The 15,826-nt window shown below is 52.4% G+C and overlaps 1 protein-coding gene across 4 annotated transcripts in view; it reads right to left on the bottom strand.

Annotated features, from left to right (window-relative positions):
• TET3 (tet methylcytosine dioxygenase 3) overlaps positions 1–15,288 on the bottom strand; it is a 98,945-nt gene extending 83,657 nt beyond the window's left edge. Inside the window, exons 1-2 of one of the 4 annotated variants that reach the window (XM_036223936.1) lie at positions 15,268–15,288; positions 12,374–13,104 (exon numbers count right to left, since the gene is read on the bottom strand). In XM_036223936.1, the coding sequence (XP_036079829.1) occupies positions 12,374–12,676 (303 nt within the window). In that variant the 5' untranslated portion in view covers positions 12,677–13,104; positions 15,268–15,288. The other 3 variants (XM_016130594.2, XM_016130593.2, XM_016130592.2) reach the window with 3 other exon arrangements.
• Between the last annotated feature and the right edge of the window lie 538 nt (positions 15,289–15,826).

Here is a 15,826-nt window from a genome sequence, read left to right as displayed (position 1 = left end):
CTTAGAAGAGCCCTCCCACCTCAGGCCTCAAGGCTTCCCATCTCCAGGAAAGGCTAAGGAGAGGAAGTGAGCCCAGACCCCAAGAGCTCCAACCTCCACTTCCCAAACTTTGAGACAGAAGACTGAGGTCAGAAGAAGAGAAATGGGATGAGAAAGGCCCTAAACTCCACTCCTAGATTTAATTCCTGGCATCCCTGGGCACATCTTGCCCCACCCCATTCCCTCCCTGTAGCTGAACACCCCCGAGCCTCCGCCTCCCAGGAAGGTGACATCACAGACTCTAGTCCTTACATATCTCATTCCATTTCTGGCTCCAGCACCATCTAGTTGCGGGGCCCTAATGGTGGCACCTTACTTCTCTTAGCCTCACTCTGCTCATCTGTAAAATGGAACTACAAAGAGCAACCTCATACATAGATGTGAAGATTCTGTGTGGAAGTGCAGCATGTGCCCTACATGCTGTAGGTGCTGCTAGCTGCCATCACACTTAGTTTCTGGAAGAGCTCATTCTGTACTACTTTTCATCTCATTGATGAAGAAGCTGAGATCAGAGTGAAAAAGGGACTCAGGCTAGTTAGGATGTGTGACAGCCCCTGTTTCAGTGAGATATGGTTGGCTACCTGCTCCACTACAGATGCCCAATTGCTGTCCCCTCCATGGACCCCCCAAGGGGGTACTCAGATAGGATAGAGCTGCCTTTGGAGAGACAGCAAACTTGCCCCTAGTGAGGAGACTCCTGGACATACCAGGGCCCATACCTTTATCACCCCTAGAAACAAAAGGCAGCACTGTGGGGCTCCTCTCAAGGGCAAGGCAGGATAAGGAGCAGTGTCCTGGCTCAAGATGGGAAGCTGAACTTCTGCACCCTAGGTCAAGTAAAGTCCTTTCTTTATCCTGGTCCCCAAAACCCTGGCCCCACACACCCACTCCACACACAGTCTGTTGCTTGGACAATTAATACTGTTGCTGCTGTGGCTGCCACAGTTTATCAAGCCCCTGCCATGTACCAGGCTCTGTGCCAACCACTCTGTAGGAGCATCTCATTTGAATTACTCCACACACAACCTTGTCTCTTATGGGGAAACCGGCTTAGAGATAGATGTTGATTACTTGTCTCACAACAACACAGCTGGTGAGTAGTGGGCTAGGATACCAATCTAGGACTTTCTTCCCCCAATTCTCTAAACCACTCCCTCTCTGCCAATCTCAGGGAAATGCAAAGATGGATGGGGGTCACTTGAACCCAACCACATCCTTTTAAGCTATGGATCTGAGAACAGTATCATTTTTCATGCCTTGGAGACTCTGAAATACTGCTCCTTGCCTGGGTTCTCCTCCCCCGATTCCCCCCAACCTCCATGCACGGGGAAAGGCTTAATCCAAAGGTCACCTCCCTCTGCCACTTCCCCAGCTCTTCTAGCCCCTCTGAGAATCACCCATTTCTCCCAGGGCCTTCACAGAGCAGTGCAGGGCCTCATCCAGCACACCAGTCACTACCAAGTGCAGTTATTTATTTACACGGCAGTCTTCCCCACGTGGGCGGGGGCCCTGTCTTCCCTACTTTACTAGGCTCTGCACAGAGCTGGAATGTGCTGAGCTGAGTTTCTATGCGAGGGTGGAGAAGCAGGGGGTTGGGCGTTGAGATATGGAGTCCACTCTCCTGGTCGGCCTTCTCTCTGAGGTCCCTGAGGATCGGAGGGACACCTGCTCTCCTGGGAGGGCAAGACCTGCCACAACTGAACCAGAGCTGAGTCCTAGCCTTGTTCGGCCCAGCCCACTTCTTCACCAGCCTGCAGGAGCCACCCTGACTTTCTGCCTCAGCAAGCCCTCAGTGCTAACCCAGTCCTACCTCAGCCACAGTTCCTAGCCCAGCCCCTGCAGCTATCCTAAAGGAGCCATGGTCCCTGAGGCAGTCCCCCTGCTCCCATCTCTGTCCCACCCTGGTCTCCGGCCCTCCTCTGAATGCCAGGGCTCCAAGGAGTCAAAAAGGCGCATGCTGGGGCCACTCCGCCTTCAGCAGAGATGCTCTCCACAAACCACACCCAACCCGGTCCAATCTGTCTACCCCTTTTTCTACATTTGTGGCTTCTCAATGACCAACCCAGAGGCATCTGTAACCCCTCTGCATGGGGGCCAAGGGTTTCTACACACCTTCCATCATGACCCCCAGTCTCTCACTCCCAGTAGGAGAAATGGGGCCATAGCCCTCCCCACCAGAGAAAAGTGAATGTTTTCACTCACAGAACACACAAAATACCCCAACACCGAGAACCTCAGGAACACGGATACCCATAGGTTAGAACCCACACAGATATATAGATATAAAGACTAGGGAATGAGGACACATCCAGACATCCATTAAGCACTAAACCCATGTTAGGCCCCATACTTGGGCATAAAATGTAATGTGTCTTTAACCATCAAAACAAACTGACGAAATAAGAATTATTTATGCCCATTCTATAGATGGAGAAACCAGGATACAGAGAGACTAAGCATCTTGCCCAAGGTCACACAGTTAGAAAATGACTGAGCGGGGCTCTCACTACCCCTCATTGGTAGCTATACAGTCAGTGCTGCTCCGTGTGACTCTACAATTTTCATATCTACCTACCTCTTCTAGCATTGGTAGGAAGTAGAAAGACTTTTCCTGACTGGCCATGGCTATGTCCTAAATGAGGTCACTCCCTACAAAGCTTTACTTCAAAGCTCACTTCAAGCATACCTCCTCCAGGAAGCCTTCTCTGGTTACCATGGTCCTCTGCCAGCCTACAGCACTTCTTTCTCATTTGACACTCGGTACTGCTGTTTGTCTCTCTGAGTATTCTGCCTCTCCAACCAGAATAGCTGGAGTCATGCCTTTCCAAAGCCCCTGCAGGGTTTTGCCCAACATTCCACACACTGAAGGCACTTGGAAGAGACTGTAGGGGAAGTCTGTGACCTCCTTCCCTTCCTTCTCCATTGCACAAAGGATCCTGCCAAAGAAACCCAACACCCCTTCCACCTTCAGAGCCTATGTTTGAAGTCCCGGGTGTCCACACATCAATTTCCACCCAAGTAATTGCAGCCCATCACACACACATCATTCTCTATATTTGAAACTCTTTGCGGTTGTCATGGGAACTGCCTTTGCCTTCATTCACTGATCAGGCTTCACAATTAGTTTCGGCAGTGGAAGTCTGTGTCAACAGCAGCCTCAAGGAGGCGGAGAAGCAGCAGGAAGAACAGAAGTAAAGGTGTTCCTCCTTAGAGATACAGAAGAACCAGACTGAACCCAGGGCCCCAGCAATGTCCAAAGGAAACAGCTGGCCAACAACTCCACCTGCACACTTCAGTGCCAACAAAGAGAACACACCTGGACCCACCCAGGCTGACAGGCAGCAGCTGCAGCTTTGCCCACACCCCGCATGCCCTCCTAGAGGCTTGTGAGGAGGTCTTAGCATCTATGAACCTCATCAGGGTCTCCCCAACCTTCATTCAACAGCCTAGGACCACCAAATGTTCCAGGACCCAAGTAAGCAAGTAACACGAGACCTTAACAGGTTTTTGAGACGGTGGGACACAGGAATGCTAAGTGGTTTAGAAACCTGGGGGCAGCTTTGGAGAACTTCCAAGGGGAATTAACACAAAAAGTCTCATTTTCCACCTGGAGGATCCAGGACCAGCCATGTGTGGCCCACTGCAGTCTGTGTCCTTCCGCACTCCTGCCACCAGCCAGAGCATTCCAGTAGCAACTATACACACCCTAGGCTGAGGGGAGATGCTTCCCTCCTCCTGGAAACCCCCCTCAACCTTCACATATCTTCATACAGAAGCTCTCTTTCCCTTTCCCCCTGGGCTCTCTGGGCCCAAAGGTGACTAAGGCTAGTCTCTGCCCTCAAAGCATCCCTCCCTTATAGCCCTACTAGACTGGGCCGTAATGATTTGTTTTCACACTCATTTCCCTCCACAGCCTGTGACTTTGTTAGAGACAGAGCACACACTGAGTACACACGGCCTCCCCTCTACCCACAGCTCAGGCTCAGTGCGCTGCCTTACACACAGCCAGTTCCGGGTGAGACTCGCTGCATGAGGCTAGGAAGGCAACTTGCAGGTCTACAATTCAAAAGAGATGACATCCTGACTCTGGAAGCTGAAGCAATGCCAGAGGGAGGAGTATCCCTCCTCCAGCGCAGGGAACACTGTAGGTCCTTGGACCGAGGAAACATTCTAAGAAGTTGTCTCTCCTCTTTGTCCTAGCACTGGCTCCTCTCCTCCCACTAGCCCCTCATCCTGCAGTTTAAACATAGTCCAGACAGGACGCAGCCCTCACAGTGAGAGTCTGCCATTCCTCTCTCTTCTAGGGCTCCACGGTCACACCCAGCATCAACAAGGGAACTGGGACACCCAGAGCTTACCCTTAAAAGGTGGAACAATCAATAAAAAGACAGAGAAAAACAAAATGAGAGAGAACCACCCAATGTCCTCCTCATAAGAATGGCTTAGAAGTGGAACAAACTCTAGCCCAGTCCCTTGTTATTTGTATTGGACCCAGAATTTCCTGAGACTTCCTGGACATGATTAGGAGGGGTGGGAGGCTCCTGGGGGACAAGCTGTCTGGCAAATGTCCCCAAACGACTCTACACAATGTAACTCTCCTTCCATTTGGAGAATCTGGAATTGCTGCTTCACAATTCCAGGTTGGCGGAAGGTACATTTTTCTGTCCACGAACTCTCCACTGGGTGTGGGAACACAGGGCACGATGGAGTTGGAACTTGTACAGGTCAGAGTCAACAGGGTAGGGACAGGGCTTATGTGACCTGAGGCAAGCAAGCAACCCCCAGACCTGTGGTCACCTGGAGGCCAGCCAGTCACTAAGCTGTGGCTTTCTTTCCCCCCCCTCCCCCAGCAGTGACTAATAAAAACTTAGGTTATCCAATTTCTTATGCAAATGGCAGGAGACAAGGCCACAGAGGGATGCGCCCACTCAGGTGTTCCAGCTGCCACTGCCCTGCACATTCAGGCAAGAGGCCACACCAACCCTCACAGACTCTTCCAAAAACAGGCAGCTGGACTGCAGCAGGGCTCAAGGAAGATGAAGAGGCTCCTTCCTGAGCATCCGGCCCTCGATCCCCAAGGGAGCTGTAAAGAAGTGATGGGAAGGCGAGTGGGGAATTACTGACAACTCCTAAGACCCCTGACATAGTTTTCCAACTCACTCTGTCACCTCGCTGCCTTTTAAATGAGAGGCCCAAGGCAGAGAGGCGAGGATGGACTCTGGGCAGATCTTTGCAGAAGCAAATTTGGAACCAGAAGTAAAGATGGTTAGGTTTCACCAGGGCACATCTGTGGGTGGGAGAGGCCACTTTCCCCTAGGGAGCTTCAGAGAGAGCCTTTGGGTGGGGAGCCACACCTCATTCCTCTTGTTATTCTCATCCCAGAGCAGATAATTAAACACGGTCATGCCCTCAAGAAGCAGCAATGAGCTTCAGGGTAAGTCAGAACCCAGGAAAGCACTATCCCCTTCCACACCCCTCACCACTTACCTTGGGGTGGGGACAGGGCTCCCGACCCAAAATATCCTTCTGAGAGCTGCTAACCTGGACAGCTTTGTCCCCCATCCAGAAAGAGGTCTAGGTGAGGGTTCAGAGACCACTCAGGGCAACTCCATGTCCAAGAGAACTTCCCATGCTGATGGAAATGTTCTACACCTGCGCCGTCCCATACACGAGCCACTGGCCACATGCAGCTACTGAGTACCTGAAGGGCAGCTAGTATGACTGAGCAATTGAATTTAATTTTAACTAATTTAAATTTAAATAGCCACATGTGGCTAATGGCTACCATACTGGACAGCTCAGGTAAAACATGCTTCTTAAATTTGGGGAGGTCATGAATAGTCTTGAGAATCTACTGAAAACCACAGACCTTCTCCCCCGAGAAAAGATACCCCTGCACATTCAAACATTTGGCTAAAGTTTTCAGAAAGTTCACAAATTCTATTCCAACCTAGGTCTGAGATTACTACATCTATGTATAAGATAGTCTAGAACTCAACGAAAACTTTACAGCCTAAAGGGGATGTTTCTTCTCTGCAACGTAGTTATGAAGAATATGAAAATAGATTTGATATTATACTTTACGCAGTCTTTGCAAGAGACACCAAGTAAAGAAGCCACACCCTAAAGAGGATGTCCTCATAACATCCCTGCCAATCGGCACCCAGCTTCTACCCTGACATGTGCAGGCACAGGAAACACAGCACCTCTCGCACCCTCTCAGGGCTGGCGCTTCAGTCTTGGAAGAGCTGCAAATGTTAGACAATTCTTTTTTCTAATATGAGTTCAGTCTACCTGCTTATAACTTCCACCCATGAACAAAAGTTCTACACACCACATGACAGAATTGACTCCCTCTTTTACACAAGACATGTCTCAGCCTGCGTTCCTCTACCCATTATCAAGCTGAACAGGCCTGTTTCCATCAACTGTCCCCCACGTGACCACTGACAGATCTCTAGGCTATCAACATCCCTTTTTAGAGTTTCATCTCTTCCTACCTGCTAGGAAGGCAGGGTTCCTTAATTGTGCATTTCTTTCTTCTTTTTTTTAACAAGTACCGAACTTTGGATTTACCCTGATTAAATTTCATCAAGTTTGTTTGGGGCCCATCATTCTAGACTGCCCCAATCTCTTTAACTCCTTGTTTGATCATTCAACTTAATACCTGCACTACCACTACCCACCCACCCCACCCCCACCACAGATCTGACAGACCTACTCCTTACCTATATGTGATGAAGAGGTGCACATGCCTTCAGCTGCATAAGCCTCCAGACCCTTCTATGAAACCCAAGATTCTATTAACACACCCTCTTCACAACCACTACCAGCTACTACTCTCTCATGGGGCTACAACAACCTGAGTCAGGCCGCTGAGCAGCAAACTGTCTGAGAGCCCTTTCCTGACTATTCACAGAACACACACAGGTTCCTTATGACAACTCATAAGAGTAGCAAGAAATGGACTCCAGAAGAACAAGTATAAACCTGGAATAAATCTCAAGAGGTTCTTCTGTCCCTGCCCTATAGGCTAAAAAAAGGCGGGGGGGGGGGGAAGGGGGAGGGGAGAGAGGTTGAGTCATCTTCCTTACCTTTCTTGGCAACTTGAGTTCTTTCACCTGTTTATCAAGACATATTTCTGTCCCTTTCTCCATGCCCCACCCCCTTCTCCTAGTCGCCAGCTCCTCATACTCTCGTGGACATACAAATCACCTGGGAATCTGGTTAAAGTGCAGATTTGGACTATGTCTGAGATGGGGCCTGAGAGTCTGCATTTCTAGCAAACTCTCAGGTGATGCCAATGATGTTGCTCCACTGATTAGCAAGGTGGGAATCATTCAGGTGCCCCAAGACTCAGGGGAGCAGTAAAAGAATCGAAGTAGGTGCCCATCACCTCAGCTCTCATCTGCATCAGAGAACTTCCACTGTAACTACATGTTAGATATACCTGGGGAGCCCTAGCCCAATTGGGTCCATCCACACCAATTAAATCAGAATCCCTGAGGGTGTGACCCGGGTGATCCCAGCGTGGAACCCTGATCCACAATGTTAATAAAAAGATTCAAAAGGGCAGTTTTACCAGTGCCCTCTCCAGGTTGACTTTAAATCAAAAACTGGCCTTCTGATCTGTCCAAGAAGCTGGCAGGAGATACCATCATTTATTTGCAGAAACCCAGATCTGTTAGTTTGACTGGGTTGCTTTGTAAAGAACCACAGGACCCCCAAAGCTCACCACTTGCCCTTCTAATGTCTCGCAAACCACTTTTTTAACAATCTGCTCTAGAACTGTCAAAAACTGACATCAAACTTAAGCGTTTATAATTTCCGAAATCACATTGAAAATTTGGACTTTTTGCCTATCTCTAGTCTTTTGGTCCTCTTTCAATCATCATAATTCATAAAGCTGTCATGCCACTAGACTATCTAAAGGTGTTGACCAGGGAATGAGTGACTCAGACTCAGAACGGCCGGCTGGCTCTTTTCTAACCACACACACTGTGGTCCTTCCCAGTTTATACCTCCTAACACAACAGGAACCCAACGGCTGCTTTCTCAGTGTCAGTCATGCTCCCAGAAGTAGTGAACCTACCCCTTCCTTCTCGTTCTTGCTGGGAGTATATAAAAGACTTTTATTGTCTTAAGTATTTTCCACCAGCCTCAGTGCATTCTGGCCACCAGACTTCCCGACGCTCCTCTTCAGGGGTCAGACAACTCTTGAATCTGCCTTTGGTATCACGCACCCCCTGTCTACGTGTAAGGAGCACAGTCTCTTACCATCTGCACTCATTAGACGGCGGCCATGTGGCCACACGGACTGCTCAATTCTTCCCCACTCTCACTACCTCCCTCCTTAGCGCACTATTCAGGACTGTTCAGTCAGCACTTCCTTTTTAAAGAGCAATCCTATCCCTCTAGCTAACTTCCCTTTTAGAGACTGTGGCCAAGGGGTTAAAAACTGTTTGCATTTGAAAAAACAATTGCCTAAAGTCTATGGTAAACACCTGTCCTTGCCCTGCCTTTTCTCTGGCCTCACAAGCGCTGAGATGGGAGTCCCTTTCTCCAGAGTCTCATCATTCTACTTCACCCATCAATTCTCTCTCTATGGGTGGGAACTGGTCCAACCTGAAAGGATCCGAGCTCACAGGCTCTATCTCCAGGAAGACAGACCTACCAGTAGGCAAGGCGATCCATCAGGTGTCCTGGTATTGTTGAGAGATCCCTAATTCCAACGTACTGGAGGAGAGAGCTGTTTCAGCTACTAAATCCACTTGGCTGAGGGCCAAACAGTGTCTCCCACCATATGTGTTCCCATTTCTTTTCATTTTCATTGATAATTCTCAGTCATGCTTCCACCCTTATGCATACATTTTCCTACACAGGTTTTTTTACACAATGTTTTTCTTCTACATACCTATCAAGTGCTTACTTCCCTCTGCCATGAGCAACTCTGTCAGGCCCAGCGGAGAGGCTGGTAAGCCTTTCCCTCTCTCTGCCTGGCCTCACAGTTCTGTGAGCAAGTGAGGGGATGTCTTGAGATAAACACTGAATTTCAATTACATCTATACAATTACAACCTAGAAATTCACTAATGCACAATTGTTTATACATAAAGATTAATCCATCTTTAGATGTCCTAAGAGTGTTCTGTCCCTGTGCACTGATTACCTACTATGTGCCAGACATCATGCATACTTTATCTCAATTCTCACAACAACCCTGCAAAAACAGGTTACTCCATCTGACAAATGAGAAAACAGACTCCCAGAAGAGTAAGCGGCACAGCGCACACTTCAGGTTCTGAGACAACTATCTCCGCCCCTGCCAAATCCGACTTTTCTAATCAGCTGTCTTATGCTACAAGCCACCACTCAGGTAAAAAGAAGGGGGAGGTCAAACAGCCCAGGCTCGAAATCCCTCTTGGTACTAGGAAGACCGTGATACAGGAACGAACCCCTTCAGTTGTGTTACTGCACTTTAGGACCCAGAGAAGTAGTCACCTGCCTCGGGTGGGAGGGCCCACTCTGGGAGCTGTCTCTACTCTTAAAATACTAAACTTCTCTTCTGAGTAGAGGGGCTCTGCAGCACCCTCCCCACTGGGAAAAGAGCGAGGAGACAGGAAACCCGAGATAATGTTCACCAGCTTACAAGATGATACAAAGCAGCTGTCAGCAGACAGCTCAAAGAAAGCCCCAAAGGAAGATGGGGGAGGTGGAGACAGGACGGAAGTAAAGAAAGGGTGCCCAGAGAGGAAATGCCAGGGAGCAGGGACGCAAAGAGATGGTCTGATTCCTAAGAAACTCCTGGGATGCTGTCTTGTTCCACCTGAATAGTCAGGGCCAAATTCTAAAGTTCTATCCCTGAGAGAAAACCAAAGAAAACTCAAAATGCCAGAAATGTGTCTCCTCCTTTCCCAACTTCCCCAATTCCAGGACATGTTCCCTCTGCTACATGGCTGTTCAGACTAATGGTTAAGGTCCCAGCAGTCCCTTTGGGGGCTGGTAAATGCTGGGCTGGTTCTGGGGCTCCTTCATTCAAGTGGAGCCTCTAGGCATTTCAGCTCTGCCAGGGGTACATCCTACATTGGTCAGCCTTCACGGGCCAATTAAAAAGAATGATGGAGACAGACTAGTTACCATTTTGTATTTTGCCAAGTAAAGACTTCTTTAAAAAAAAAAAAAAAAAGACAATCAACTTTCTAGCAGCACCTTCATTTCATAAAGTACATTTTAAACATTAAGAGGTAGAAATGAAGTACTCCTCTTTAAGCCAAAAATAAAAGCTTTAAGAAAAAAGCTCACTCCATTATTCCCTTTCCACTATTTCTCCAGAAACTGGGAGACTCTATCATGGGCCCTGGTCTACATACTGCCAGTGTGCGGACCTCCTGTCCTGGGATACTGCAGTCCACCATCTGCACTTTCCCTGACCCTAGAGGCCTCAAGGGGCAGCCAGCCATGGCAAGGTCCTCGGGGAGGCAGACATCTCTCAGCAGGGCTGTCTCCAAGCCTAAGCCAACCCAAATCCCTGGTATCTTAACCACGACCACCCAGCAGCCCAGGCCAACAGCTCACACACAAGGATGACAGGACCCTGGCCTCCCTCCAGTTCCTCTCACTTCGGTGTGCCTCGTCGTTGCCGAAAGAGCTTAAACACGGTTCACAAGGGCCACTGATTCCAGGAACATTCAGCCTGGAAAGCTCAACCCCTACCCCTCAGGTTTGATTATGGGAAGAATGGTGTGAGACAACTGGGTGGAGACGGGAGTGAATGCTGGAAGGGAAGCAAAGGAACCCACGCTGGCAGGTCTCCTCATTCCAAAACACCAGATCTCACAGGAGTGAACCTCACCCCTGCTCTCACCCCACTTTCAGAAATGACCCACAGGGCACTGGGCCAGCAATGCCAACTCCACCCAACACCAGCAAGAGAAAGGGGCTGGGCATGTCTCCTAAGCTGGACACTGTCTCCTAAGGCTGCAGATGTGATCCAGTTGTCTGTTTTAACCAGAGACTGGGGAAATAGGGTGCTGAGTCTGTGGTCCCTAGGCCACGACATGCTGCTTCCACCAGGAGTGGACAAAAGGTGAGAAGGGGCAGACACATCCCAGCAACACCCAATTTCCTGCCCCGAACATTTGGATCATTCTTGCCAGCCACAGGACCACAGCCTCACCAAGCTTGCGCTGGGCTCTGCACTCAGCGGTCAGGGAAATCCCAGGCACCAGCCGCCACCCCATCAAAGCCACAGGTGCCCTAGCCCTCCGAAGCACAGCGGCTCACAGCCCAGCTGGAAAGGGCTTCAAAGGCCATCAAGCACAATCCCTCTATTTCCTCAGGGAGAAGACAGGCCCAGAGAGGAGGCCAAGTTGTCCACAGACAGCGCAGGCCTCCGTCTCTGTCCAGCGCCAGTTCCGCTGCCTAGAGCGACCTAGCCATTACACCGCGCCTCCCAAGCTGCTGAACTTCTCTCATCCCTACTTTGCCAACTCTCCGTTGTCACGGCTGCCACCAGCCTCATGGAAAGGAAAGATGGCCAATGCAGGGTCACTGCCTCTCCACTTTCCTCCTTTGATCTCATCCCAATTCCTCCTTCCCTCCCTCTACCCTGCTACTCCAAATAAAGGAAGTACTCCTCCCTGGGGTAGACAGTGTCTCAGAAGCACATCATTCATTCAATTAGTATCTGAGTGCTTCTGACACACCAAGGAACTGAGCTGGGTCCTGGAACAGAGAGATAAACAGTCTTTAACCTCAAGAAGTACTTTGCAAGGGAACCCAAATCTTGCATTTCTCATTAAATTCCCAAGCAGTTTCAACTGGCTCTCCTGCCATCTTTCCAGGAAAAAAAATCAAAAAACAAACAAACAAACAAAAAAACGATGGTACCCAAGAAAATGTTTACAAAAAGAAACATCCCATTCCATCAGGGTAGCATAAAACCACCTGTCACTCCAAATTTTTCTTTCCAAACCCATCAGCCTCCACCCCTTACCTGACGCCATCACTCCCCAACCAAGCATTAGTATAACTTTGATATACATCTGAGGCTTCAAGCAGGACAAGAAACTTCTAGAGATAAAGCTGGATAGCACTGTCCAGTGACAAATGCAAACATCAGAGATGAGAGTGCTAGCTCAGAGCCCTCTGCGACCCAGTTACTTACAAACTGTCAGCCCGGCAAAGGAGCCCAAGCCAGCTTCCAACAACAGTTACCTCGAAGTCGGACCAAGAGGATCAGAATGGGAGGATGGGCTTAACCCTCTTTTGCAAAATCCCTGCGAATACAGCACCCTCAAAGAGGGTAACCGAGCACCGAGCACCGGCCAGCTTACCTCTTTGAGAAGCCCCACTTTTTTCTTCAGCACCTCACACTTGCGCAGTTTGCAGATTTGGTGTGTGCGGCGGTTGGTACAGCTGGTGCAAGCCCCACAGTTTTCCAGCCGTCGGCAGGGCTCACAAGTACCACAGCGTTTCCGTTTCTTTCGCCCATCTCCACCCCCTCGGAGTTGAGATTCACTCCCAGCCATTGGGAGCCCAGGCCCCTGGAAGCCCCCTACCATCACCTGGCCCTGAGGGAAGTCATAAAGGCCTGGCAGGTCCGGCTGGACTGCCAGGGGCACCTGAAACTGGCTCATGACGTTGCCAGAGATGGGGGCATAGGTGCCAGGGCAGAACCACAATCCAGCTTCCCGCCTGACTACAAAAGCCACCAAAGGTGACTTCTCTCCTAAAACAGTCAAGAGTCTACGAGGTGAAGGCAAGTAGCTCCAGTCTCCCGAATGGGCGCTTCTTCTCAACCCTTCTTCACCTCCTCTGCAGCAGTCTGATAGGGCTCAGTTGGCGGCCACTCTCCCACTTGCTGGGGCCCAGGGTCTGGGAGAGGACGTCAGCAGCAATCCCCAGAGAAGGGATCATCTTGGCTGGGTGGACTCTTCACCCTCACCCACCCTGGACCCAGGCATGAGGTGAGCAGGTGGGTATGTGGTGAGGGCAGGGCAGGGTAGGGTGAGGACTTTCTCCTATTTCTCCTCCTGTGTCAGGATGACGGAGAAGGCTGGGCTGCCTAAAAAAAAAAAAAAAAAAAAAAAAAAAAAAGACAGAAAGGGGAAGCGCATCACTTGGGGCTCAGGGACAACTTTCACGTGTTACCTCTTCCTGCTTCTGGGAAGAGAAAATGGGGAAAGAGAAGGGACTTGCTCAATGAAGTTCTGCCCAGAATCCCTGGCAGTGCGCACCAGCACCCACTCTCTGTCAGGGGGAGGAGGCCGAGGGCCTAATGGGGTGCTAAAAGAAGCTGGACGATAAACTGAATGGGTAGTCAAGGTGATTGCTAAGAAAGTTGTCCTCTGCCCCATACCATGGGCATGGGAGAGTTTCACTCAAATTCCCACACACACCCCTCACTGGAGGTCTCTAGGGCCTCCCCAAGGGAGCAGAGTTTCCAAAATAAAGTTTGCTGAGAGCTGCACTCGGCGGGGCTCCCGGGAACCCCCGACACGGAAGCGGCCTGGAGGTGGGGGCGCGCCCAGGGTAGCCCGCGCTGGCCGCCCCGCCGCGCCCCCCACCCCCCCCCCCGCCCGCCGGCCAGACCCGAGAGGGCTGCCCGCTTCGCTGAGGGGACGCGAGGAGGGGGGCGCGCTCCAGCTCGGGCCGGGCCGCGCGCGCGCCGCCGCTCGGGCTCCTTTGTTCTGGGGCCTCGGCCGCTCGGCTCCGGCGGCTCCGCAGCCCCCGCCCCGCCCCGCCGCCCCCGCCCGGCTCCGCTACACAGTGACCCGTAGCACCCCCGCCCCGTCCCCCGCAACAAAGTAGCGGCCCCCGCGCCGGCCCCAGGCCCGTCCCCTCCCCCCAGGCCGGGCCCCCCACGCCTCCCCGCCGCCCCTCCCCCACCCCGGAGCCGGAAAAGCACCGACTGCACCGACCTGCCCGCCGCCTCCGGGGCGGCGCGCACAAAGGGGGAAAGTTTCCCGGCCCGCGCCACTGCCACCACCGTCGCGGCCGCCGCCGCCGCCTGGGGCGCCCGCCTCCTAGAGGGCCTGGCCCGGCTCAGCTCGGCGCACGGAGCCCCCCGCCCAGGCCGAGGAGGGGACGGCGCAGGAGGAAGGAAGAGGCAGCGGCGGCCGCGGCGGCAGCAGCAGCAATGAAGGCGTCCGCGGGACTCCCCGCCCCCCGCGCGCCGCGGCACGTGCTCGCCCGGGGACTCCCCCGCCCGGGAGGGCGCGCACGTGCGGCCCCGCCGAGCCCCGCCGCCGCCCCCTCCCCGGGGCCTGGGGCTGCACGATGGGGGGAGTTCCCAGGGAGGGGGAGGGGACGGAGCCAGCGACCCACGGGCGGGTGGGGGCAGGCCCGGCCCAGTCGCCGCGCCTTTGCACCTGCAGAAGCTCCCCACCCCAGTGGTCGGCTCTGCCTGGACCTGGCCGCCCCCCTCCGGCTGGCCGCCCCCGCCCCCGGCCCTTCTGCGGCTCCCGCGGACGAGGCGGGCCGTACGGGGTGGGGCACGCGGACCTCCCAAGCTAGGCCCTCGCGGAGCTGGCCCCGATGTCCCCACTTCCTGCCACTCCCTGCGGGCCGGAGTGTTCTGGGACGGCCCCAGTGTCCTCGGGAGCCCTGAACTCCGGACTCGACTGACCACCCCCCTCTCGACTGCTGTTCGCTCATTCCGAGGCAGGACAATGGGGAACATCGCGCGTTTGCGTACCGAGTCAGCCTGGCAGGCAAGGAGGGGGTACCCAGGGACAGAGGCCGCGGGCCGGCTGCGGGGCACCCTCGCGGGGGTCACTGCAGAGTGCCCTCCACAGGCGGACCCCAGGGCCCCTGCCATCGCCAGCCTCCCCTGCGCGGCGCTCGACTCTTTCGCGTCGAAAACAAAGACTAATCCGATACCCCCGCCCTGCCTCCCAGAGGAGGGGGAACGGGAGCGTCGCGGAGGGTAACCTAGGAGGACAGCGTTCAGGAAAGGCTCGGACAGTCTGGACGGGACCGTGGCGCAACCATGCCCTGTAACCAGGCGCAGACACTTTGAAAAGTCACCCCGGGCTATTTTCCAGGCAGGGGGCAAAGGGCAAGGCACAAGAATATTTCCAAGTTGCCAAACTGCCCATTCTTTCTGTTGGTTTTTTCCCCTCACCTGTTGTGCAGGCCAAGTGGAAATTCCAGGTTAGATTAATTCAACTCCACCTATCTGGCCTGACTGCTAGGCTGGTGGTGCCTGCAGCTGCCTTCTACCTACCTGGGTTGCTGGGGAGAAGGGTGGGTCTCTAACACACACACACGCGCGCGCGCGCGCGCGCTGACAAGTCCTGGCAGAAACAACCACAGGCGGACTGGCCTGACCAGTTTGGGCGGTGCTCGCAGACCCAGGTACCTGGCAGGCATCCCCGCCAGGCTGAAGCTTACAAGTCAGTCAGAACTGGAAAAAGAGCATTCGGCCGGCTATTTAGAAAAAAAAAAAAAAAAGTAACTGATCTGTAGCGCTGTCCAGAAAGCCCTAGGCGGTAAGAGAAGCCCGGGTTGTCTGGAACTTCCTTCCAGACCTGATTTTGACAGCCTGCTCCAGGGGCCAGGTTGCAAACTGTGGAGTGGGTGGTGAACATGGCTGCAGTACCTACTTCCTACCCTGGCCTTTGAGGAAACTGAAGAGTTTCTATTCAGGGAAGTAAGTCTAGAACTGAGAGGGGATACCTACCAATAGAGTGTAATTTTCAAACATGAGAAATTATTGACTTGTAATTGTTTCTAATGTTATAATTGTTTTAAATAATTTTTAATAAAAATTATATATATTAAAG

Source organism: Rousettus aegyptiacus, unplaced genomic scaffold, assembly GCF_014176215.1.
Source record: "Rousettus aegyptiacus isolate mRouAeg1 unplaced genomic scaffold, mRouAeg1.p scaffold_m13_p_7, whole genome shotgun sequence".
Lineage (NCBI taxonomy): Eukaryota > Metazoa > Chordata > Mammalia > Chiroptera > Pteropodidae > Rousettus > Rousettus aegyptiacus.
Note: the sequence above shows the minus strand (reverse complement) of the source record. Positions and strands in the feature narration are given on the sequence as shown.